Source organism: Macrotis lagotis, chromosome 4, assembly GCF_037893015.1.
Source record: "Macrotis lagotis isolate mMagLag1 chromosome 4, bilby.v1.9.chrom.fasta, whole genome shotgun sequence".
Classification (NCBI taxonomy): Eukaryota; Metazoa; Chordata; class Mammalia; order Peramelemorphia; family Peramelidae; genus Macrotis; species Macrotis lagotis.
Genome location: NC_133661.1, coordinates 905,866 through 932,568, shown reverse-complemented (window position 1 = coordinate 932,568; position 26,703 = coordinate 905,866). Strand labels below are relative to the sequence as shown.

The 26,703-nt window shown below is 47.4% G+C and overlaps 1 protein-coding gene across 1 annotated transcript in view; it reads left to right on the top strand.

The window, feature by feature from the left end:
• ADGRA1 (adhesion G protein-coupled receptor A1) overlaps positions 1–26,703 on the top strand; it is a 260,938-nt gene that overhangs the window by 187,981 nt on the left and 46,254 nt on the right. The window contains 3 exon segments of the mRNA XM_074232112.1: positions 10,501–10,735; positions 11,632–11,840; positions 25,168–25,295. Coding sequence (XP_074088213.1) covers positions 10,501–10,735; positions 11,632–11,840; positions 25,168–25,295 — 572 coding nt within the window.

Here is a 26,703-nt window from a genome sequence, read left to right as displayed (position 1 = left end):
GTCCATCCTTGGGGCATTTGTGGCCAGACTCCCAAGGGCAAGGGCTTTATGGTTTATCCTCAGTGGTCCACAGGTCTCTGCTTCTTCCTGTCTGAGGACTTCTCTTAGAGGTATCTCAATGGAAGAATAACCACACAGAATTTTTCCTTGCCCTCTTTCTTTTCTGTTTAAAGCCCTTTGGTTAAGATTTGTAAGAGTCCAGAAAATAAAAAAACTTTTTTTGTTTCCCATAGAGGAGATAAGACACAAAGTCCCTGCAGACAACTCCAATGTGTATGAGTGTATAAGGAAATGTATACAGAATACAAAGTGGGGCATTTGACAAGGTCATGCCTGACTGCTGAGATTCGTGGAGGGAATCATGGAGAGGGGAAAGGAGGTCCTAAGCTGGGCTTCACAGGCTGAGAAAATTTCCAGAAGGGTCAAAGGAACAAGCAGGGGATCCCAGATTTGGAGAGTCTGGTAAGCAAAAAGAGGTAAAGAGATAGGGTTTTTAGGAAGAATGGAAAGGACAGTGGTGAGTAATGGGACCATTTTTGTATCTCAGGTGGGTAGTGAGCAAGGATGGCTGAGACAATATGCAGACTAAAAAGGCTGATCTGGAGCTGGTGAAGGACAGATTGAAAGAGGTGAGGGAAGAGTCAGTGAGACCTGAAGTGAAGGCTTCATTCTTGGGCTGTGACTGTGAAAGCAAAAGATGGGAGAGAGAAGATGCACAGGAGAGGAGGAATTCCCAAAAATCCATGCAGAGATGCATGAAGGGCATGAGCAGATGAAACCAATTACCCTTGAAGAATCATTAAGAGAGAAATGGGCAGATGTCATCAGAGAAATGTATGATGGCTCATCTCATCAGGAGAGCAAAATGTCAGCCTTGGGCAACACAGAGGCTCTGGTGTCACCTTGCCAAGTCCAAGGAACTTCAGGCAGCTCCCATCCCCTCCCCTTCTACCTGTAGGATGAACCTCATGGAGAGAATTTAAGGAAGGACATGGATATGTGATCTCCTATGAATTCCCAAGCTACATGCCCTACAAAGTCCTAGGCCTAATTTAGGCAGCACAGTCTTGACTTTTCTATTATAGGAAAGACAAACCTACTATGGGCCTTGTTACAAAGTGAAACAGGAGGGCTGTGATGTAAAACATCCACATGAGGAGATCCACACTCCAATGGAACATTGGAGTGATTTCTCTAGTACTTTCACTTCTCTCACTTCCCTCTTATTCAGCCACCAGCATCCTTAGGAGTGTCCTTTCACTTCATTATATAAACATGTTTTCTTCCATATAGGCTTATATATTCCAGTTCTTAGAATGCTGTGGGGCAAAAATATCACTTAATACATTGTGAAAATTTAGCTCACTATCACAGCACTCTCCTAGGCCATTAAAACATATCAGTTTTCTAATTCTCTTAGAGTTACACTCACAACACTGTTAATGCATTCAAAAGTGTCAAGTCTTTGGGGATATACACTGTCACATAATCTCAGTAACATCTGAAGTCCTAAACTACAATAAGAGTGGGCATTCTCACTATTGCATTTAGCAATGCCACCTTGGCTACTTACCAAGATTATCACCATCATCATCGTTTTCATGGAGCAGTTAAGTAGCACAAGAGAGTCAGATTTGGCATCGGAAAAAAGCCCTGAGTTCAAATTCAGACTTAGACACTTACAACTGAGCAAGTCACTTCATCTTCATTTGCTTCCATTTCCTGACATGTAAAGCAGGACTCATACTTCAAAGGATCATTGAAAAGACAAAATGAGGAAATATTTGTAAAATGCTTGATAAACCTCCAAGTATTATGTCAATATTGGCTGTTAGAACTTTCCTCATTACTATCTCCCTTGTTTCCATGGCCTCCATTATCATCACCACAACAACATCCTCATCAGATGCATCGCCATCAACCATTTTATTATTATGACCTTCATTCCCATTCTCATCACTGGCCTTCTGGCCAGCCTTCTCTTTCCTCCTCATTGTTTTGTATCTGAATATTGTCACACAGTTCTCATTATCATTAGAATCATCCTCATCCTTCTCCACCCTATTGTTAGAAACAGAATTATTATCTCCATTGTCTCTACTGTCACTATCACCAACATTGTGATCCTTACTGTCATTATCAGGTCACCTTGACTTCCCATATCATCATCATCATTATCATCATCATCATCACTGTCATCTCCATCATTCACAGTCACTATTATTATTGTCATCATAGTTATCATTAATACAATCCTCACCAGCCTTTTCATTAGTATTGTCATTACTCACATCTTTGTGCTTATCATTATGCCCCACCTCAACACAACCATTACCATAATGGTGATCATCATTGTCATTGTGCTCTTAGCCTTCTTGATCCAGATCCTGATCCTCCTCCTCTTACTTTTTCCTCCTTGGCACTTTCAGCATCATCAGGAGATTCACCACTATCTTATCATCATCGTGATCTTCTTAGTGATTATCTCTGTTGTGGCTATCTTGATTCTCTGCCTTCTTCCCGTTGTTATCATCATTACCACCATCACCACCACTGTTGTCACCACCATCCCCATGGCCATCATAACCATCATTATCATCAGAAGCCTGAAGCCTTCTCCACATCACTATGGCCATTGTGGCTCCAGGACTGTCACTGCTTTCATCATCATTTGTTTAAATGACACTCAAGTTTTTCTAAAACAGTCTCACAAACTAAATAATTCTCATATACCACTGAATCACCACACCAGTCCTTCCCTCTGTTCCAGCCCGATGTGAGACAGCTATCTTGGCTTTATTTTGGCTGAGATGGCACAGTTGTAGGTTCCTGGGAGCACTTTGGTCTTGAGGACAGTTTGCTGTGGGCCATAGGAAGCTACTCTCTTGGGTTTTGTGGTGTCTCCCTCAATTTCAGGGGCAAAAACTAATATTGTTGCTGATACCCAGTTGGCGGTGGTTATGAGAGCTTCACCATCTAGGAGCATAATGATGTCTGTTATCACCATGAGTCACATTGAATAGTATTTTTCTCCTTACAATGAGAAAATCCTTATCTCCTTTTCACAGTGACTGGAAAGTCTGTATTTCACAGCTGTGAAATAACAAAAATTAGCATGTAGATTGCTTCATAATAAGTGATTAATCCTGACAACATCCCTGTGAGCCAGCTCGTCATTAGAATCTCTGTTTTACAGATAAGGAAACATAGATGGGAAGGTGCTGGGCCACTTCCGGGTCACTGTGGGCTTGGATGGTAAAGCTGAACCTCAGACCCCATGCTGCCTGACTCCAGGCCAATGCTCAGAGCGCCAGACTCTGCAGCCCTTTGCCAGCACAGTCATGAAATATGCCTTTGAAAATGATGCAGATGATACTGTTGGGGAGAAGGAAAAAGCTGGAACTTGGGTTAAACAAAACGTTTGTCTTCAGTAAATAACACTTAGCCAAAATGTGATCCAAGGGACTCCTGAATGTGGGCTAAAAACCTCAGGCCCAGAAGCTTCTGTCTAGACTGAAGAAGAATAGAAAGAGCTTCCATTCAAATTACAAGGGACATTTCTCATAACATACCTGTGACATATGGGGCAGATTAGTGGCATTTTTCTTGTATGAAGAGGAAACTGAAGCCCATGATCACACAGCACACCAGGTCCCAGGGGGCTGAGTTCATACCCTGCTGTGGGGTTAGTAATAGTCATTGCTAGGGTCATCAGGGGCAAATGGAGAAAAGGGAAGACATACAGATGGAGGGCAGCAAGGGGAAACAGAGGTACTGCTTGCTCCCTGAGAGGCTGAGCAGTATCTGGGAGAGGCACCATTCTAGAGTCACCTCTCTAGGAGATTGTGGAGGAGGCTGGTTCAGGTTAGGACTGATGCTGCATCTGTGCTGGCCTAGTACATGGTGTGAAGCCTTCTAATGCCCTACACCTGAGGCTGGGTCTCCTTGACCCATGTCACCCCATGAAGGAGGTTGCCTCTGGAACTCATCTTTGTCAAGGAAGAGTAAGAGAGAGATGAGGTGAATGTGAGACAGGAAGAGGGCCACTCTTCAGTTCCCTGAAGGACTTCCATGTTGGCAGATCTAATCACTACTCTCCAACCTCCTCTCACTGCCCTATCCTGCTCCCAGGAAAACCAAGTGACAGGAAAAGGGGAGAAGAACCCTATGATTAGAGGCCCAATAGAGGAATTGTGTGACTCCTGGGCAAGAGAGAAATTTAGGGACCAAGCCTCCTGAAGAGAGAAGATGCTCAGGAACAATGCTAGTCCTGGAGCTGAGAAACCATTTGGTCTCACTCTTCTCTTGAAATTGGAGGCAAAAAAGAGCCAGCTAGAACCTTGGCAAGGAGCCTCCCCCAAAAGAATCATGCTCAAAGTCTAGGGCTCTGTTCAGAGTCCTGTGACAACTGGGATTCTCCAGGGAAAGGGGAATGACTTTCTAGTAGTACAGTATCTGGCTAGGAGTAGCTGCTTGATAGACATGCTTTAACATTTTAGCCTCACAACTAGTAGTGCTCTGGATTTGCAGGACTGTCAGAGTCCCCAGGAAATGAAGCAAGCCTCTAGAGAGGGAGAGAGGATGGTTTAACTATTCATAACCTAGGGGAGGGGAGAGGTGAGGATTTCTGTCAAATGATATCATTCCTAAATTATATGTCATATGCTGTCAGCCAAAGTGCTTGCACCCTTTTGCCACTTCTCTAGACTTAGGCACAAGTTAAATTCTGATGTTCCAAGGGGAAACCCCAGTCAGGAGAAAAATAAATCAAAATGGTATTCCTATGGCAAATTCTGGTGGGAGGGAGAAGGGAAGGAAGATACAAAAATGGAGGCATTTTAGTTTGTGAGATTCCATAAGACACAACTGGTCTTTTAAGCCCAGACTATCTCATCACTGACACAAGGTCAGCCCTTTAGTTCCATGATGTTGGGGCCACAAGAACATTTATAGGAGGCTCATGAGAGAATAGGATTCACAGAAGGAGCAGGAATGGAGAAATTGGGCCCTGCAAAGGAGAAAAAGCATACCAGGGGCAAGATCATAGACCCTTCAGATGTCTGAGGTTGAAATCTCCTTCCTCCTCCCAGGCTGTGCTATCCAGCATTCAGGACCAACATTGGGGTTCACTCACCTCTACCCCCAATAGAAGGGTCCTGCCCTAGCCTGACCTTCCCATTTAAGGGTTGCATTTTCCTGCTTAGACTCCACAAAAAGTATTTTTAAAGCTAAAATCCAGTCTCCCAGGTGGGGAGAAGTTGCCGTGGGGAGTAGAGCCATGATTCTAGCCAGAAGGATCCAGCACTCTCCCCTAAAAACAGGAGTCTATGATATGCCCAACCTGGCAATTTTCCAGGGCAATTCAGTCCTCTTGATGCTAGTTGAAACCTCGGCAGTCATGGCCTGGTCATCCTGCTTTTTGGCAAATGTGTAGGGAAAGGAAAGATGTGAGTCAGAGAGACCAGTTAGGAAGCAATTGTAGCAAGAGGTGACAGAGACATAAATTGAGTAGTGGCTCTGAAAGCTGTGAAGAGAAGGGTTTTAAGAAAGAAGAGAACTGCTGGGAAACCAAAATAAGAGCATTAGATTGGATGTGGGTGGTGAGGGAGAGGGAGGTCTAGATCAGGGGTAGATTGGGAATGTGTGGAGCAGAGGAATGTAGTGAGGCCTATTTTATACTTGTTGAGTCTCTGCAATGTATCATGCATCTCAAAATGTCCAAAGTTCAGTTGGTGATGCCAGACTGGAGTTCAGAAGAGACACTGGGGCTGGATGTAAAGACTGAGTTGTCACTGGGATAAATATGATCAGTGAATCTATGAAAGCTGATAGGGTTGCTCAGAGAAAATTTAAGAAGAGAATGTGAGAGGGAGCAAGAGGGACTAAGCCCTGGGAAATATTCACAATTAGGAAGTGAGAATGGATTCCAATAAAGGAACTGGAGAACCAAGAGAGTTTTATGAACTAGAGAGAAGAGAGCATTGTATATAAAAGATGATCAGAGGTTATGTTGGATGGATGGTGAATGAGAAAAGTCCATTCAATTTAGTTATTTAAGAGCTTGAAGGTGATTTTGGAAAGAGTAAGATCAGTTTATTTAGATGGGGAGTCAGATTGAAGAAGGTGAGGGATGAATGAGAAGAAATGTGGACAATGTACGTAAATAGACTTTGGCTGAGAGAGGGAGGAGATGATATGATGTAGAGTCTAGTGACAATTGTATTTTAAGGATAGCAAGACAATGAAATTTTCATAAGCACTAAGGAAGACACTAAGGACAGATTGAAGCCTAGAAAATAGGGATGATGGGGCAAACTGCTGAAGACATTGGAAAGGTAGGGACATACAACGAGCTTATGGAGGGACTGACCTCGGCAAGTGAAAGGACTGCCACTTCACAAGACACTAAAGTAAAGGAGAATGGAATAGGAGTTGAAGAGAGGGAGAATGGAGTGTTATTGAAGGGCCATAGAAGGAAAAACTTCTTCACAAGGAGTCTTGTCCCTCACTCTCTGTTCAACAGCTTCCTGCTATAAGGCTTGAGAATATTTTTAAATTTTCAGTTCCAGATTTTCTCCCTCTCTCACTCATTAAAAAGGAAAAAATGTGGTACATATGAAGTCAGGTAAAACATTTTCACATTAACCATGCTGAAGGGATGAGCAATGGATGGTGGGGGTGGGGAGGAAGCAAGAAAAATAAAGTGAAAAAAAATCTGCTTCCATCTGCACACAGAATTAATCAGTTCTCTCTCTGGAGAGAGATAACATTTTTCATCATGACTGTTTTAGAAATGTCATGGATCATTGTATTGATCAGTGTTCCTAAGTCTTCCATAGTTGACTATCAGAACAGTGTTGCTAATGCCGTGTACAGCAATCCCCTGGTTCTGTTCACTTCTCTTTGCATTCATTTAGATGTCTTCCTGAGTTTTTCTGAAGACTCTCCCTCTCATCATTTCATAAGATATCACATCTATATCACAACTCATTTAGATATTCCTTAATTGATGGGTCTTCACTTGCCAGTTCTTTGTACACAGGGGCCCTTTGCTTTTTCCATTGATCTCATTATAGGGTATAGACCAAGTGAGACTTTCTTCTAAGATTCAGAGAACTGCTACTCCATCCAGAAAGCCTTCCCTGATTCACCCAGGTCCCACATGGATTTCTCTCTGTCTTGACCTCATGGATCTCAGAGCCACTCTCTTTTGCACAGCAAAGTTCAAAGTTCTGTTTTATACTTCAGGCCACTGTGTGCACATTTTCATGGAGCCCTCCTCCCCCCTTCAACTGTTAGCTACTTAAAAGCTGGGCCATAAATGCCCATCTCACCCAGAATCCTGACTACCAAAGATACTTAAGATATTGTTTGCTTATGACTTGAGGAGACCCTCACCTGTGGCAGCTAGTGTTTAAACATACCATATGAAAGTGAGACCAGAGGACTCATGTGAAATTCTCACTGCCCCCAAACTGTATCATGTCTTTGTCTGTGTTGCCTTAGCTTTTTAAGGATTTGATTTCACAAAGGTAAAGGAAGGAAGAAAATGAAGGAAAGGAAAGGAAAGGAAAGGAAAGGAAGGGAAGGGAAGGGAAGGGAAGGGAAGGGAAGGGAAGGGAAGGGAAGGGAAGGGAAGGGAAGGGAAGGGAAGGGAAGGGAGAAGGGAGAAGGGAGAAGGGAGAAGGGAGAAGGGAGAAGGGAGAAGGGAAGGGAGAAGGGAGAAGGGAGAAGGGAGAAGGGAGAAGGGAGAAGGGAGAAGGGAGAAGGGAGAAGGGAGAAGGGAGAAGGGAGAAGGGAGAAGGGAGAAGGGAGAAGGGAGGGGAAAAGAGAAAAGGGAAAAGGGAAAAGGGAAAAAGAAAAGGGAGAGAGTGAGGAAATGACAGGTGTATGTATGGGAGGAAACTTGAGCCTTGAACATAGTTGGTACTAGAGGGGTGGCTAGGTGGTGCAGTGGATAGAGCACCAGCCCTAGAGTCAGGAGTACCTGAGTTCAAATCTGACCTCAGACACTTAATAATCACTTGGCTGTGTGGTCTTGGGCAAGCCACTTAACCCTATTTACCTTGCAAAAACCTTTAAAAAATCCCCCCAAAACAGTTGGTACTAGGAAAATGTTTGATGAGCAAATCAGAGGCAGTATGATGAAACTGAAAGATGAGGTCTTGGGGCCCCTACACATGCTGTCCCACAAGCTCAGACATTCAGAATGACCTAGCAAGACCATGATGTGCTTTTACCACCTTTGATCCCATTGGCAGGGACCCTCAAACAAGCAGTGGGCTAACTGACCTAGGGACCCTTTGAACTTTACTTGTGAAGCTAACCTCCAGGGCCTCCCTTTGCCTTCCCCAGTAATTTTGTTTAGCATCTGCTGACTGATATGTGGTTTATGGATGGTGTTGCAATGGCTGTGTCCTTTGATTTAGAAACTGTTCTCCAAAGGGGTGCTGCCTGAGGGATGCCAGCCCATCTTGCTAGTATGTCTATATGTTGGTATGGGGGTGGGGGGAGGTCCCTGAAGTTACTCTCCCAGTGGATGTGTTTCCATGTGAGGACCAGGGCTGCACATGCTCTCTTCTCTGACTGAAATTCAGCAGAAGCAGATTTGAGAGCTCTCCTTTGAGAGACTCTCCTAAAGCAAAAGAGGAACAGAGGAAGTCTTCCTTACCAGGAGTTGGGCCTTCCTAACTCCTTTGGGCCCTGCTTGTCCCCACCCAAGAATGTTTGTTGGTGAGAACACCTGTGTCTCAAACCCAATCAGTCGTCTAGGCCGGCCAGGACCCACCAGAAACCGCACAGTGTGAGGAGGAGCTGTCCAAGGTGACCATAAGAGTGCCTCCGAGTCACCTCGATAGGGCTGACTTTGATGTTGCCCCTTTGTGCCCACGGGCCTGGGTTTGAGTTTTTGGCTTTGGTTTTTAGTTTTTTGGAGGGAGGGAAGGGTTGGGTCGAAAAAAGGGACGGAAAGGCAGCGAGGGCCGCCATGCCACAATTTCCCACTGAGAAAACTCTCCCCTCCTTTTTTTGGCAATCTCTGAGGCCTCCCAGGGAAGCTGGCTCCCTGAGACGCCCCTTTCCCTTGCTTCATCCTCTGCTCCTGCCCTGTCCTACAAGCTCCTGGGCACCATTTGAAATGACTGGGCTGCACAGGTAGCTGGAAAGTGAAAGCATTCGAGGCGGTGGCTTGCTGGCCTTGGGCACCTGAAATAGGAAGAAATGGGAGAAGGAAGTTGCCTCTGCGGCTCCGGGGAGCCTAGGGCTTCCTCCTCTGCTCAGGGGCAGGACCCGGGCTCGGAGGCCGACTGCAGAGTCCCTCGCAGCTACAGTGGCCGTTTAATGCTGGCGTCCTTCCCTGCTCGCTGGGACTACGTGTCCACTAGACTGGAGAGAGGAGAGGGCCCGCAGTCTGTCGTCTTACATGGTTTCTGTGGGGAAGAACAGGAGATTTTTCTTCTCCTTTCCCATGTGAAAATAGCCCTCGGGGGGGGGGGGGGCGAGTCGGTCCTCGGAATCTCGCAGTGTCCTTGTCGGTCTCTGTCTCGCTCTGGTCCAAGGGCGCCTTCCCGCCAGCTTCCCCGGGAGGATGCAGGAGGCCAGAGAAAGAGGGACTAACCAGGCCGCCCATGAGCCGGAGCCCCAGCCGGAGTCCCGGCCCGAGCTGGGGGAGCCGCAGTGCTCGCTCGGGCCTCCGCCGCCACGCTCCCCGGGTCTGCAGCAGCAGCAGCAGCGGGAAGGAATGGAGGGAGGGAGGGAGGAAAGGAGGGAGGGAGGCGGCCCCGCGGGCGCCCACCCCCACCTCCGCCCGCCCGGGAGCCCGCCCATCCCCATGGCGACCGCCCAGGCTGGCCGGGCTCGGGCTTCCAGTCCTCGGGAAAGGAGACGAGGGGAAGAGACAACGGCGGCGGCATCGCAGCATCTCAGCATCCCAGCATCGCCAGCATCCTCAGCATCCCCAGCATCCCCAGCATCGCCAGCATCCTCAGCATCCCCAGTCCCTCCACCGTTGTAGCTGGCTGATGCAGGACTCTAACCAGAGCCTGGAAGAGACTGGTTTCTGATTCTCCGTTCTCCTTTTCTTATCTTACCTCTTCCCCCCACCCCCACCCCACCCCCATCTCAATTCCTTCCTCTTGGTTGCCTCTGTTTCCTTGGTCTCTGCTTCTCTGCCTCTCCCCCTCTTTCCTCTTCTCTCTGTCCTCTCTTCCTCCCTTTCCCTTCTATTCTCTCCCCTTCTCTATCTCCCTTTCCTCACTCCTTTCCCTCCTATCTTTCCTCTTCTGTTCCCCTCCTCTTCTCTCTTCTTCCTCTCTGTCTCTCTGTCTCTGTCTATCTCTTTCCCTCTCTGTCTTTCTGTCTCTGTCTCTGTCTTTCTGTCTGACTCTCTGTCCCTGTCTCTGTCTCTCTGCCTCTGTCTCTGTCTCCCCCCCCTTCTCTCTTTCTCCCTCTCCTTCTCCCTCCCTCCCCTTTTTCTCCCCTCCCCTCTCCCTCACTGTACAGAACGCCGCCTCGGTCGACGGCGTCACTGTGGTCGCCTCAGTCCATCTGCCCCGGCCGGCCCCCTTCGCCGGAGCCCCCGCCCGGCAATCTGTTGCTAACTCCACCTGCAAGCTGAAATTGCTCGCCTTTCGCAATGGGAAACTCTTCCCCAGCAGTGGCCGGGGCCGCGGGGCCAGCCCGGCCGCCGGCAGCCGGAGGAAGTCGGTGGCCACTCCAACGCTCTTTGCGCAAATAGGTAAGCCCTCGGGGGCATCCTCCTTGCGGTAGAACTGAGGGGAGGAGGGCAAGGAACCGCAGGATGCTGGCGGAGCTGGAGGGGAGAGGGAGGGGAGCTCGCGAGAGCGGGGACTGGCTCGCGGCCAGCTCTTGTCCCTTGCTAGCACGCGTGCCCACACACACGCAGACATACATGTCCAGAGGCGGGCACACACACAATTCGTGGGGCTGGCCGTTCCGGCACCCTTGGGGGGCAGCCTGGCCAACTCTGGGGAGGGGGAGCCAACCTCTGGCCAACTTTAGGAGAAAGAAGCTGCGGTGGAGAATGGGGACCCTTGTCTTGCCAGCCCGGCCCCGGGACCGGGGATGCCAGCCGCCAGCCCGGGAGCTGAGGGCTGCCAACCAGCCGCCCCCCCCCCCAGGATCTGCAAGCGAGGCCTCGAATGCCTTGGCCCAAACTTGTTGCAGTTTCCGAGCAGGCAGCCGCCCGGTCTCTCTGCCCGCGAGGATCTCTCCCAAAGTTTGGGGGGCGGGGGGGGGGACTTTGAATAGGTTGTGCCCTCCGGCTTTGAAGCCTGGGGCCAAGCCGGGGCACTTGCCCAGCCTGCCGCCAGCAGAGAGCGTTTGCCTGTGTCCCCCGACCAGGCGGAGGGAGGTGGGAAGCCAGCAGCCTCTCCCAGCGACCGGCTGAAGATGAGGAGGCCTTCCTGGCAGCGGGTCCACGGGGCCTCTGCCCCGGGCAGGCCGCTGGGCAGCAAAGAGCCATCGGCAGCAGGACCCACTTCCCGGGGCTGCCCCGGGCGCCCCGAGCTGGGCGAGGGTGGAATGAGGGGGCGAGCGTTGAGCGCTGCCTTGGGCTGAGGCACCCCGTGCCTCCGACGGTCTCTGATCCCACCCCACCCGCCTGCCTTGCAGATGGGTGCAGCCTCAGCAACCTGAGCACCCCAGTCCTCGTCGGCCTGAGGCCCTGGACCACAGGACTGGCCCCCGTAGCAGCCGCTTGGGATTCTGACCTTCTTGCGGGACATGGAGGCTGGCGAGGAGATCGGTGCCACCTAGTTGGCTCGGCGGGAGACCTCCTCACCCTTCAGTGCCCACGCTGGGGCCACTTCGCAGTGCTCATGGTGAGTGTCTACCCATGACTCGGCAGAAAACCCGGGCACCCGGGCGTCTAGACCCCTGCCCTCGAAGGGGGTCCCAGGCTGCGCCTGAGCAGCTGCTCACTCGAGGGTCCTGAGGCTGGCATGCCTCTGCCGCCACAGGTTTGGCTGCCACCAGTCAGAGACGGCCCAAGGCCGGCGACGGGGAAGGGCAGGACCCCCAGCGGCCGAGGGTCCCAGGCAGCTCTTCCTGCCAGACTGCCTAGAGGCCGACACCCCTCCCGCCCCTTTAGGCTCAGGTCCCCCAGGCCCGAGAAGAGCCAGGGAAGGCAGAGCCGGGGAGGGCAGGGCCGGGGAGGGCAGGGCCGGCCGCTCTCTGCCCGCTCCGGGCTCTGTGAGGATCATACTAATTAGTCTCGGGCGTGCTGCAATGGTGAATCATTTGGCGGCCGCCCGGGAGAACAGCACATCCCGCTAGCGGGGCCAAGCCTCCAGCCGGACAGCTCACTCCCTCCCTCCCTCCCCTGCTCCCCAGTTCCCTCTCTCCTCCACCCTTGGAGTTCAGTGCAGGCCAAGGACCCTGTCCCAAAGAGGTTCTTGGGTGAGAGGGCTCCCGGAGCGGGGGGGGGGGGGGGGGGGGCGGGACTGGGCTGGCCTGCAGCCCCTCCCCCATCGGGCTGCGGGAGGGTAGGGGGCTCTCTAGCCCAGAGGCTCCCCACCTCCCCTCCTCGGCTGCAGTCAGCTCTCCGGACTGTGCCCCTGCCACTCATCCCCCCCAAAACTGAGCCCTCTGCAGGGGCTCCGGGGGTGAGAGCCTTCAGAAGGCAGAAGCTGGAGGAGCTGGGGCCCTGGCCGGCCTGCTGGCCTTGGAGACTGGCAGGGGCAGAGCCTGGGAATGCAGGCCCGCAGCTGTGCTCCCAGGATGGAGGAGGGGAGGCAGCCCTTTGGCATGGAGAATCTGACAGAACCCAGGAAAGACTGGGGGGGGGGGGTGAGGTGACTAGGCAAGGAGAGCTGAGCCCTCAGGCAAGTCAGCAGATGAGGGGGGTGCCCGTGTATATGTGTGCGTGTGGATGCATGTGTGAATGCATGTGTGTGCTGGCTGGCGGGCTGTGTGTGGGCCTGGGTGTGCTCAGAATGCTGATGGGCTCCTGTCAGATACAGGCCCGATGGCAGCCAATCCTCAAGCTCCTTCTCTGACAGGGGATCCTAGAATGCAGACCTGGGCTGGCACCCTCCGAACTTCCCTCCATCCAGAATGTCCAGGGAGTGAGCCCCTTGGCACTAGGGTCTGAGGAGGCCAAGGAACACCCTTGCCAGGGGCTGTCTCCTTTCCTCTGGCACTGACTCCCCTTTCACCATTCAGCTGGGAGGGGAACCTCCTTGACATAGACACACCCTACCGACCTGACTTTGGCTAGATCAGTGGGAACCTGATTCCCCTGTCAGGGCAGAACTTGAGCATTTCTTTAAAAATGGGAATTGTCCTGGGTAGAGGGCCTCTGTGAGTCCTGATCAGAGCCAGAGCCTGCTGGGACCCCCAGGGGAGATAGCTCCCTTGCCCAGTTTGGAGGCAACCAGTCAATATTTATTAAAAATCTGTGTGCCCAGACGTCTGAGACAGACTGGAGATTCAGAGACAAGCACCTAGGGCAGGTCCCCACGGGGCTGACACTGTCCCGGGAAGCACAGAACTGTTAGAAAAGCCTTGGGAAGTGAGAGAATCTGGAAGTAGAGTGTGCTCGGGAAAAAGTGTTTGAACCAAGTTGGGAAGAAAAGGGATTCTACCCAGGAACAGTGAAGAGGAAGAGAATTCCAGACATGGAGAGCAAAGTGGACAAAGGCCTGGAGGTGGGAGATGGCTATTCTGAGAGCCCTGTCACCTACATGAAGAGGCAGAACATGATGATAGCAACAACAATAATAACCAATTTTAACATACCTCTTAACTATGTTTCAGGCAATAGTTATTTCAATTGATCCTCACAAACCTGGGAGGGCATTTGTTACTTTTCTTTCCATTACAGATGAGGAAACTGAGGCAGAGAGAGATTGGCTTGTCTGGTCAGATTCTGAGGTCAGATTAGGTCTTCTTGATTTCAGACCTGGTATTCTACCCACTGCATCACCTAATTGTCAGTAAGACAAGGGAGTAGGTGGAGGCATTAAATTTCAACCAGAGGCAAGTGGAAGATTCTGTAGTCTATCAAGCAAGGGGCATCTACACTTTGGCAGATTACCTTTGGTAGTTTCCATGGGATTAAATTCCATGAATAACTATGCAGGCAAGGAGATGAATGGAAGCTCTTGCAATAGAGAAGTGAGGTGGGGGTAGCAGCCCAAATTCCAATGGTGCCAAGTGAGCGAGAGAGGGTGTGGAGACAGCAATGATGATGTGTTGACTCAATGAAGTGTTCTAAAGAAAGGAGAATGAGAAAAGAAGGATGGTTTGGGGAACTCCAGTGACTGAAAGGACAGTGGTGCCCTTAAATGGAATAGGAAATGTTGTGAACATTTAAGTAGACTGGGCCAGGGAGTTCTGATCTGGACATGATGGATTCTAAATGCCTATGGATATCCCCTAGGAAGCTGGAAATGTAGAGAGACATGAGGATTGGGGACTCATTCATGAAGAAGATTAAATGTGCTCGTTGTGAGAGTAAACCCCAAGACTTGAAAGTTTTCAAAAGAAATAATTGAGGTCCTTTTGAAGTCTTTGTGAGATTCATGTTCTATAGACTTCAAAAAAGGGCATAAGGGTATTGGCCCCATGAAGGCAGTAGATAGCCTCCAGAGAAGGTCAATGTGAGACCTGAACAGACCCCAAAAAGCACTGGGTGGGACCTAAGCTTCCCTGCAGTCATCTAGATTCCCATGAGGGTCTCTGACCTCTCCAAGAAGCTTAGAAAGATAGAAAGTTAGGTTCAAACAATATGAATAAATAACAGCTTGTGAACAATGTAGTAAAATATTTCCCACAATTGCCTAGGAGCTAATGAAATCCCTGAGAGTGTTCATGGTGCTATTGTGATGTTGTTTAGTTTTAAATTGGGACAATAATCATTCAAAGAATAACTATGGAGTAAAATCAATTTGTTATATCAGGCTGAGGTGCTTGTCATGGTGCTAGCTAGCTCCATGGCTCACCCATGGGTGGCAACTGATCCAGCCAAAACCTCTCCATGTAACCAGACAAGACTGGCCCATGTTTCCTGCTGCAGAAGCCAATTTTTATCAGTATTCACTATGTTCCAGGACATGATTGATTAGTATTCAAATATTTGTCAGTCATTTCAGTTGTGTTTGACTCATTAAAATCTCATTTAAAGTTTCTTGGAAGAGTTCCTGGAGTGGTTTGCCATTTCCTTCTCTAAGTTATTTTATAGATAAGGAAACCGAGGCAAACAGGGTGAAATGACCTGCCCAAGGTCTCACACCCAATTAATGTCTGAAGCCAGATTTTAACTCAAGTCCTCTTGATTCCAAGCCTACCATTCTATCCACTATGCCATCTAGCTACCTTAATTCAAATATTAGCAAAAAGGGAAAAAAAGACAGTTCCTGCTTTCAAAGAGTTTATATTCTAATGGAGGAAGACAACAGGAAGCTAAAATTCATGAGCGATGGAGATGAGGATTGGGAATGAAGGTCTCAATTCAGAGCTTGTTTTTAAATCTGGGGAGGAAGACTGGCTAAGTAGAGTTTCTCCACAAAATAGAGGCCCCAGGAGGAACTCTCCTAGGGGACATGGTGACCAGCAATACAGATTTCCAGAATGCAAAGGCAACTGCTGATCAGATGTTCCAGATGCTAGAGACAGCAGCTGCAATAGTGGTTTTGACATCAGGGAAGTCAGGGAAGAGAAGAAAACGAAGCACTTGAGCCTTCACCAGTCATTGGGGGAACTTGTCCCATTACACCAATGATACTGGTCATTCCCTGGAGAGAGCATCTGTGGGTTCCATCTGTCATACATAAGTGAATGCAGGTTGGCTGCAGCCACTATTCTTTCTTTTTTAGGTTTTTTTCTTTTTGCAAGGCAAATGGGTTTAAGTGGCTTGCCCAAGACCACACAGCCAAGTGATTATTAAGTGTCTGAGGTCAGATTTGAACTCAGGTACTCCTGACTTCAAGGGCCGGTGCTCTATCCACACCACCTAGCCACCCCCTGCAGCCACTATTCTTGTGGTTTCTTAGTGTCTCATTGGACATGGAGATTCTCACTTTTTGAACAGTGATTCAGAAAAGAGAGATTTCAGTGTCCATGGGACTAGCTTTGTCAGTATGCTCAAGAGTCAAGAGGAGTTGGGTTCAAAGGGTTTTTCTTAGAAGATTGGTTATACCTGCTTTTTCATCTTTCTTACCTTCTTCCTATTGGAGTTTTAGCTCAATGTTTCTCCCACAGTGATGTTTGGCTTTTGGGTGCTTCATTCACCTTTTGTCGAGAAACCTCAGAGGGGCAACTGTCTATCTGGGCTATTTTCAGTATTGGGTCATTAAGAAACAAAGACAGAGAAGGTCTGGATTTGAAAAAATAGTCATAGAATCCACATTTAATCAAGGATTGAAGTACTTGTTATCATAAACAGTAGTGTTTCCATCATTCTTTATACCTTAGGATAAAATCTTGGATGCCTAAGTGGAATTTGTGATTTTTTTTTTCATCTTTGAGCATGTTAGGGGAAAAGAAGTGATAATTTCTTGAAATGTGTCATTGTCATACACCATCCCCCTTCTTCCCAGAAAGTTTCTTTTTTCTTTTTTTGCTTTCTCTCCAAGTTAGGAAATAAAGTTGACTTTTCCCAAATGTTGCTTCAAATGAAGTTCATTAATTCTAGTTGCTCAAAGACTTTTCTGTCCCTGATTCTGGAGAATGGCATAATAAACCGAAAGCAAAGCAGATTCATTTTTGGCCACTTATCTATTAAAGCAACTGCTTTCTTGGACAAAATTTGACCGTATTCATAGGTATTTTGACTGTTAGAAAGAATAGCTGACAGTTCTTGATCTAGATCTTTCTTTGTTAGACTCAGATGTCATCATCTCTTTAATCTGGAGCAAGTCCTCCTTAGGCCTTAGTTTGTTCATCTATACAATGTAGAAATAAACTCTGATGCCCTCTAAGATCCATTCTCATTCCAAATCCTGTTCAGCTGGGGCAGCTAGGTGGTATAGTGGATAGAGCACTGGTCCTAGAGTCAGGAGGACCTGAGTTCAAATGTGACCTCAGACACTTAATAATTACCTAGCTGTGTGACCTTGGGCAAGTCACTTAACCCCACTGCCTTGCAAAAAGAAATATCCTGTACAACTCTGGAATCTGAGGAGGGTATATGTTTCAGTTTGTAAAAACAATGGCACCATTATAAGAAGTCTTCAGAATAATTTTCTGATCTCTGTATTTCTGGATAATCCAAAGGGTTGCTTCTCCATGAAACCCTCTAGAAAGTGAATGTCTGGGGCAGCTAGGTGGCGCAGTGGATAAAGCACCGGCCTTGGAGTCAGGAGTACCTGGGTTCAAATCCGGTCTCAGACACTTAATAATTACCTAGTTGTGTGGCCGTGGGCAAACCACTTAACCCCATTTGCCTTGAAAAAAAAACCTAATTAAAAAAAAAAAGAAAATGAATGTCTTCTGTCTGGCCTGGACTCCTGTGACTGATGACTGGTGTCCTCTGCCCCTCTTTGCTTTGGCAGCCATCCTAAAACCCAACCAGTGTATTCTCAGAATATCAGATCTGGGAAGAGGTATAATGGCCACTGGTCCAATCCCTATACCAAACCTCTACTCTAACATGTTCAAAGTCCACTCTGACACAGCTCTGATTATTAGGCATCCAGCCTCCATTAACCTCTCTGCAACTCCTCCCCTCCCCAAATTCTTCTTGTTCGTTCTCCTGGGGCTAAGCAGAACCACTTTGACACCCCCCCATAAGACAATCTTCAAATTTTGGACACCAATCTCATGTTCCCCACCCTGTCTCCTACCCCCCTAAGACTTCTCTTCTAAGGGTTAGATGTCAACAGTTTTTTTCAGTAAATTCTAATATAGCATGGCTTCAGGCCCTTCCCCTCTTGTGGCCACCATGTTCTAAGCATTCTCCAGCTCATAAATGCCCTTCATCCATGTTGCAGTCAGGTCTAGACCCAGTCCTCTAGATAGGGGCTAATCAGTGCAGAGGGTTTATTGCCTCCTTAGTCTAAGCAAAAGCTCTTTCTGTCTCTAAATTCAAGCTAGAGTCTAAAGATTTTGCAGCCCAAGTGAAGGAATAATGCCTCTCTTTTTTTCCACTTGTCCCCAAGGAATGTTTCCAGGGGAAGTTGACAGATCAATAAGAATTAATTATCATTAAAAAAGCAGAGAGGGGAAATTTATCACAGATCTCTAATGAACTCAGCAGAACTATAAAAATGGATGTTTGACTGTGCCAGTAACATCATTGCTGTCTCATCTTATAGCACAAAGGAGTAGAAATGAAAATTCTTCCTCTTTTTTGCTAACATGTCCTCAAAGCACCTTGAGGGTCCCTTTTCCCCTACCCCCTTGCCACAAACAATCATATTCCCATTAGGCAAGTAGGATGATTCTTGAACAGACTGATGCCTGCTATAGGATTATACTCAATACTCCCTAGTCTCCAAGGTTACTAGGAGCCCCAGCCCAGCTGCATTGGATCCCCAGTCCTGAACAGCCTCTTCATCTCCTGACTCTGATCCACTCAAAACTCCTTCCTCTTGACTGCTTTAGGCCCTATTCTGACCCTTTGAGTATCTAGAGAAGCAGCTTTTTTCACGATATTTTAACCAGTCCCTTCCAAAACCTTTGGTCCAAAGTTGGACCTTAATATCAAGACTGATTAAAATTCATCTCTGTGAGTGAATAAGACCATTTTGAGTGTCATTCTATTATTCCTGTTTCCTGTGAGGTGTGGAGGAGCTGTCCAGGGTGCTTTACTCCCCATCTTTGATTTTTCCTCATTGCATTTGAAATCTATTCCCTGGAAAATACATTGAAGAGCATTTCTCCAAGCACCCTCAGCAAAAGGAGGCAGGTCTGTGATGGGAGGTCAAGCTGAACTCTATCAGTCTTGGTCTTTTCCTGATCTTTCCTCTGGTGTTCATTCTCACAAATCAATTTCCTTTCACAGTACCAAGAAACTGTGTATGTCTGTGTGTGTGTGTGTGTGTGTGTGTGTGTGTGTGTGTGTGTGAGAGAGAGAGAGAGAGAGAGAGAGAGAGAGAGAGAGAGAATGAGAAAGAGAGTGACAGAGAGACAGAGACAGACAGAGACAGAATATTCATCAGTCCTGATGTTCCCTTCCCAGTCTTCCTTTACCTGATCATTGTCGGGGAAAGAATGTCTCTATCCTTACCCCTCTTTTGTTCCCCATGCCTCCAGGATATCAACTCAGAAAGACTATTAGTCACCATCCCCAACCTCCTCCTAGAAATGTCATTTTCTAGTCAAGTGGAGAATTCAGTAATAGTTTTTCTTCTGAAACAAAGTTTCATGTATAAATAATGACACCATAGGTTAATTGACATAAAAATCAAGTGACTATTTGTGCATATGGCATATCAGTTTATGTTTCATATATGCATGTATGAATGTATGTATATAGGTAGCATATCTGTACATTAAAGTGTTTGGAGAAGGGCAGTCATAAAGATAATATTTTGTTTTCTTTCTGAGGACAGAAAAAGTAACAATTAGCAAAAATGTAATGAGATGTTTTTAGTTTCAATATAAATAAAACAAAAAATAAAATAAAACCTTTCCTAAGCATCCAGGTTAATTTTAAGTGGTGTGGATGACCTCAGAAGTATTCTTTCTCTGCGTATCATTCAGTAAAGACTTCCTGAAAGAGCTTTCTGGCTAGAGAGTAGAGGGTAGGGGAGGTTATCCTCTTGGATAAGCAATTGCTAAAGTTCCTTCCAGCTCTGAGTGAATGATATTCTTCAGATTTGGGATCCAGAAACTAGGGAAGCTAAGACAAGCATCTGAAGGTCTACAGGTAGTCCCATCCTAGGCAATAGGAGCTTATCTCTATTGCATACCATAAAGGGCAATCAGGAGATCCAAGAGTTCTTCCCAAAGCAAAAGGATTTGGGGAGGTATGTTCTTTGCTCAGTCTGATATCTAAATCCTCTCCTAGTCAGTGAGACATGGCCAATGGTCAATCCAATACCAAACATTTATTTAGTGCCTCCTGTGTGCTAGGGAGTAGTTTCAAGAAAAGCCTGCAATTTCTATTTACCCATTTTCCTTTTCCTTCTCTTTCTCTCCAACACCCCTGGCAAAAAAAAGGATTTGATAAGGAAATTAGAGAAATCATTGAAGGCTTTGAATTTCACAGATTGCTCACAGCTCACAGTTGAAAGCAACTTCAGGAGGCAGGTGATATCTGCTTAAGGATCCCCCCTCCATCCTCCCTGCAGGAGTCCTGCAGTCCTTGAAGGCCTCCAATGAGAATGCTCACTACCTAGGACGTTGCCCCCTCTCTCCCTTTTAGACAAAGGAAGTCTTCTTTAAAGTCTTCAAGTAGAGGATGCCAGTGTTGGGGGAGGAATTTCCTCTGAATGGGGGCTAGACTGGAAGGTAGTGGGAAACCTTCCAGTTTTTAAATTAGAGGACTCTAGGATTCAAATTGCAGGGTAGTTTCCTCTTGCATCAAGACTAATAGGCTTTTTTTGCAGTTTTTCCCAATGCCTCCTAATTCTGTCAAAGAGAACAAACCTAATCTTCCTACCTGCCATCTCTTTAAATGCTGAAAAGCACCTCTTGTGTCATTCTTGAGGCTTTTCTTCTTCAGGCTGAAAGTTTCCAGTTCAAGTTACGGGGTTTGATACCAGAACTAAAGGAAGGAGCCTTTGCAGAGGTCCACTATGGCTCCAGAACTCACAGAATGAGCTGGAATTGGGAGGGGGACATGGAACCATCACATAAGTCTGTTTTGGAGGAAGAACAGGACAAATGAATATTAAAACCAACCACATATAAACAATTTCTTGACAGGGATGCTGTTCCATGTCCCTCTTTTCATCAATTTTAATGGTCATGACCTGCTCCTGGGAGTAAAGCAAAAGAGCCCCAAATCCCACATATTCTGAATGAGAAGATCATACCATTTTTCCAACCTCTGAGAATTATGGCGGGGTATTCAACTTCAAATTAGTGTTTGCAACAGACTATAGGGGCATCCCACCTCTGATTTCCCATTCTACTGTGGTCTTCCCAGCAAAGACCTCTGTTATCTCACAAGTTCCTTCACTCATTCTGCAGAACTGACTGATTAATATTGTCAGTCTCCCATAGGGGCACATGCACATAGAATGGTGTAGAGAGAAATCATAGTGGGGGAGGGGAAAGGAGCCTGGGGTTGTTGAGTCAGAAGACTCCCTGATTTGGATCCTGACTTGGACAAAGGGGACCTTGAGAAGACAGCAGAGCATCTCTGAGTCTCAGCTTCTTTTCCAAAAGGAGGGATATAAGTATTTATGCCACATACCCAGGGCTGTTCTGGAGTCACCTTTTATGGGCTCAAAAGAATTGATTGTTCAGTTCTCAATGCAGGGATTTATGGTTCAAAAATCAGCAAACACTGAAAATCAGAGTTTAATATATGATTTGGTTGATTTGTCTAGAGTTACAAAATTAATGGAGAAAATGTTAATAACACAAATTAAACTTAAAAGTGTATGTCCATTTTAGTTTAGAGAGATAGTTGTTAAACATTTACCAAAATATCCCTGCTCAGTCATCACCAGGCTCTTGGAAGGAAAGCACTTTATGAGCCTGAGAGCGACTACCACTGTTGCATAAGCCCACTGAGGTGTTAACACCAAACTACAGTGAATATTGCTTACCACAGCCTTTAGCGAGATGGCAACTCAAGTGGGACTTATGCAGGTCATGCAAAGGGAGAATGAGAAGTTCTGTTGACCTTGTTTTCTCCTGTGTCTCCTCTTGTCCTCCCTGATTCACTGATGCACTGTTTGTATTGTGCTCCACTGTCACCCAGCTCCAATGGCTCATGGTGGTCCAGAGGGAATGAAATTGAGATCTCAAGTACCCTGTCAGGGTATCACAAGTTCTAATAGGTCCAGTCAAGCTGATAGGCTCCAATCCTGGAGATCATACTAATGATGGACCTTCAGTCTATGATCATTGGGAGCCACTGCCCCTCAGAGGGCTTTGTCACAGCTATCAACAGTCATGTGCCCTAAAAGAATGGAAGTGTTGATATGTACCAGGTACTCTACTAGGCTCTCCAGACTATTCAGAGCATAAGACATAGTACCCACCCTTACAATCTACATGGGATCAATCCTAAGATCCCTCTAAAATTCTTTTTTTTCCATTATGCTAACTCTGTGGAATAGACTGGGGTTTGCCATCTTCTAAGGGTAACGGGGATCATGGCTTTCTCTGATGCTCATAGCTTCATCTTGTCCTTTCTCTAAAGGCAGGGCCTGGCTCTTGAGGCTAATACCAAGGGTGCCTTTCACCTTGACCATCATCCTCTTTTAGCATCCATATTAGCTCAGCATTTCATTGAAAAACAGAGGGAGAATATGACTCATGGCTTCTCCAGAAATTAGTTTTGTTCAAATGAGAGAGTCCTTCTCCTTTCCAAAATATATGCCCTTCAGATGTCCTGTCCCACAAGCATCCTGGGACAGAATGTCCATTTTAGCATCGCATTGGACTGTCTGATAGGAATTGTGCAGAGATAATATCCTTAGGTCTTCTCTGGGTGCCTCCTGTAGTTCTCTGCCTTGTGACTGACCAGTAGGACAGGCATGCTGCTACTCTGTCCCTGGCCCAGGCTACATGACTGTGGACTTCTCAGAGCCCCCTGCTGTTAGAATTCAAGATTCTCTCATTGCATCTCCACTATCTGCAACATTGTCTGGAGAGTAGGAATACCGCTGATCCACCCAGCGACTGGTTTTGGCTAAAGTAGAGAGATAACAGCTCTGGGTTCAGGGTCTTTCCTTTCCATCCTCTAAAACTCTTGATGACTCTGTCCCTTCCTAGAAGATCACTAGTCAGCAATGTCAATGGCAGCAGAAAAGTCAGAAAGGATAAGAAAGAAAAGGCAAGTGGATTCACCACTTAATTATTATGTTTATCTTTTGAGAATCCAGTTTTAGTTGAGTGTCAATGTTATTTTGCAAAGGGTTGAAAAGTGAGAGGAGTGGAAATGGAGCCAAGAATAGGCCGATTTTCTTCCTGGGGGTTGCCTAGAAAAGGGAAAAGAAATAGGGAATAATAACATAAGGGAATGGTCAGGTTATAGGGAAGGTTTTAAGGATGAAGAAGTCCTGGGGACATGTGAAAGCAACAAGGGAGAAAGCAGGAGATAAGGAGAGGCTGGTTAGAGGGGGAAAAAAGATAATCTCCAAGAGTTGAGGAGAAAGGCTAAGGTGGAGAGTGCACGGAGAGGGGAGATTTAGCAGAGAAAAGCTTCTTCATCTGAGACTGGAATAGAGAAGAGGAAACAATAGGGATGATAAGATGAAGAGAAGGAACTTCCATCAAATGGCTTCAGTTTTCTCAGTAAAGCACAAATCTAGGACCGCGGGGGGGGGGGGGGGGGAGGAAGTGCCATGTGAGGCTTGAACAGAAAGGATGGGAGAGAGCTGGGAAGTTACTAGGGAGGAATCAAAGGACTGATTTGCAGGGGCACCCGCTCCATCTCAAAACGCTTGGAGTTACTCGTGAAGCCCACAGAGGACTTTATTCTGGGTCAGTTAACCAGGATGCCAGTCTCTGGCTCCACATTCCCATACTGGAGAATTCAGAGAATTCAGGTTTGGCCCTCCCCACGCACAGGATCTTGATGGAGTCCCTCCTTTCCCTGAGAGTCAGTTGCCTGTGTTTCCAACTAATGAGGGGGTTAGACTAGCTGGTTTCTAAGAGGCAGCTAGATGGTGTAAGTAAGTAGAGAGCCCTGAGTGTGGAGTCAGGATATCCTGAGTTCAAATCCAGCCTAGGATTATGACTGGCAATGTGACTCCAGGAAAATTGCTGAAGCTCTTTCAGCTTCAGTTTCCTTATCTGTCAAATAAGGGTGGTAACAATAACAAATAGCCCCTACCCCGCTAAGGCTGTGAGGATCCAAAGCTTAAAGTCCTCTTCAAACCTTAAAATGCCATATAAATGCTAGTTACTATGATTCTATCGCCTAGAAATCCAATGAAACTTCAAGGAATTCTACCCTCTGACTGTTCATCCTGATTGTCTTCAGTGAATGTGGTTCTGATAGGTCAGTCCCTAGAATGGCAGGTAGTGAGGCCCCCAGAGCCTAACAGGAACCAGAAGGAGAAGGAGGGAAAAGCTTCATTTGACCTGAGGGGGTTTGGGAAGTCTATGAAAGTGGGGACCAGGGATTAGCAGAAGAGAGAAGGACCTTCCTCTGCCCTTCCCCTGAAATGCCTGCAACTTCCCTCCCCAAGGAGGCTACAGGCTTCCTGTGGAATATATGAAATGTGGAGCAGCCAGAGAGCGACAGACCCAGTGGAGGAGCTACGTTTATTCCAATACCAGCTGCAGTCTTGAGGGAGATCTGCCCTCCCTGCCCCACCCCTGTGGTTTCTTGAGGTATTGGAGTCTTGAAGGGAGCAGGGAATGGAGAAAAGGAGGTAAATAAACATTTATAGAGCGCCTACTGTATACCAAGCACTTTTTACAAGTTCTACCTTATTTGTGAGGTAGGCCCTCATCTTACAGTTCTGGAAGCTGAGGCAAGCAAAAGTTAAATGCTGCTAGCAAATGCTTGAGGCTAAATTTTAGTTCAGGTCCTCCTGACTAGAGGTCTAGGACTTTCTCCACTGCAAAGATTAAACTACCTGTAATTCCAACTTTTAGCTAGTTGAGCCTCTTTCAGCAAACTGTTGGTTTCTTCTTTTACCCAGAAGACCTGGAGGCACACTCGAGTTCTGCCAACCTCTTCCAGGACCATCTCCGTGTGTCATTCTGCCAAGACCCCAGACATCCCCAGATGCCTTCAGACCCTTGGGGAGGGAGGAATCTGAGCACTGGGGGGGCCTCTGCCAGTAGATGCTGATGTTCATCTTCCAGAGGGTGCACAACTCTCACTTTGGTGAGAGAGATCCTGGATACTCACTTTCAATTCAAGTCTCTTTGGGCTCTGGAACTTTCCAGATCTCTGCCTTGCAAATCTCTCCATGTTCCTGACTGGTCTATGCTCCCTCTGCCCACCTGAATTTGTCCTAAGTGGGAAGCACTATAGATGCCAGGTCCCTGCAATGAAGTGGGAAGGTGCTGCCCACAACCAACCCAGGCCTGCCCACCAGTGCTAAGGTGGTTTTCCTTCTGTGATAGGATTTGAAGACGGTCCTTTCCTTGCCCGAGGATCCAGGGGAATTCCTGCACCCTGTGGTGTATGCCTGCACCGCCGTCATGTTACTGTGCCTCTTTGCCTCCATCCTCACATACATTGTGCATCACAGGTAAGATGCCATCATTACCCCAGGCCCAGAGCCAAGCTGGCAGCTGTTGGCCTGAGCATAAGACAGGCATTGTGCAAGCTAGGATCACCCACTCCATTAAATGGGCTTGCTGAGCTGGGGAGAGGGGTACAGGGTAGAGCAGGGTGGGGCTTGCTCCCCCAGGCATCTTCCCATTATCTCCCCAGATAATAAGATGTTTGAAAGTCTGGGTCTCCAGATGAAGCCTCAATTTTCCTAATCCAATTCCCAACTCTGAGTCAAATTAAATTATTCTTTGGCCCCTTGGTGGTCCTTGGGGAAAAGGGGGAGCTGGGAGAAGTGAGGAGGCACCTTTTCCTCTAAAAAGAGGCTTGACTGATCCCAAAGCACTGAAAGCCAGCTCAGAGGTCCCTGGGCCTGAAAGAACTTGGTTTGAATTCCTATCAGAGACGCTTTGAAGCTGTGTGACCCTGGAAAAGTCCCTTTTCTGGGCCTCAGTTTCCTCCTCTGTAAAATAGGGGCCTGGACTCTAGTCCATCAGGCCCGTCTTTGAGGACTGGGTGTGTAATGAGGCTCCTTCATTGAACTAGGTTGGTACTGGCACCATGCTGTACTCTCAGCTTGGCAGGAGTCATTCTGTATTTCTTCTGGTTCAGCATCACCTCCATGCCACCCAAGGTGCTAAGATCAGCCTGGCTGACCTTCAAATACTCCCGGGCTGGGGTCAGCAATGAGAGGACCAGCCTGTACACCGGGCTTGGTGAGCAGCCTTCATGACCAATATCCACAGCACAAATGCCTGAAGCCACCAAGGGTGACCCCTCTGACTCTCAGCTCACCTCTAAGAATGTCCTTCATAGACCATTCTGGGACTCACAAAGACTGGATGGTGGACATCCATACTGTATCTTGTCCTTCAGTAGGTGGTTCGCCTTCTCCTGAGTCTTTGCTGACTTGCCATAGGTCGTGGGGAGCCAGGTGTTGGCCCAGTACCTGGGACAGCCCCTGGCCAGGAGTCCCAAGACCTGGGTTCTAATTCTGACTCTATGGCCTTCAGCAAGTCCCTCCCCTTTGGGCTACCTCAGTTTCCTATCTGTAAAATAAAGATCTCATTTAATAGATTTTCCCCCATTATCCAAACTTTTGGATTGAATCTTTCCTAAGTCCATATGAGGGACAGGGAAGAAAGGGTCTGGTGACATTGCTGAAGTCATTAGTTCAGGCTCTGTGCTCAGCATTTCTGTCATTGTTGTCATGTTTTCTACAAATGTCAATTCATTTGTTCCTCACACCAACCCTGGGAAATAGGTGTAATTAGGATCTCCATTTTACAGCTGAGGAAACTGAGGCAGACAGTAGAGAAGTGACTTGCCCAGGGTCACCCAGCTAGTGAGGATCCAAGGCTGGAGTGGAGCCCAGGCTTTTCAGA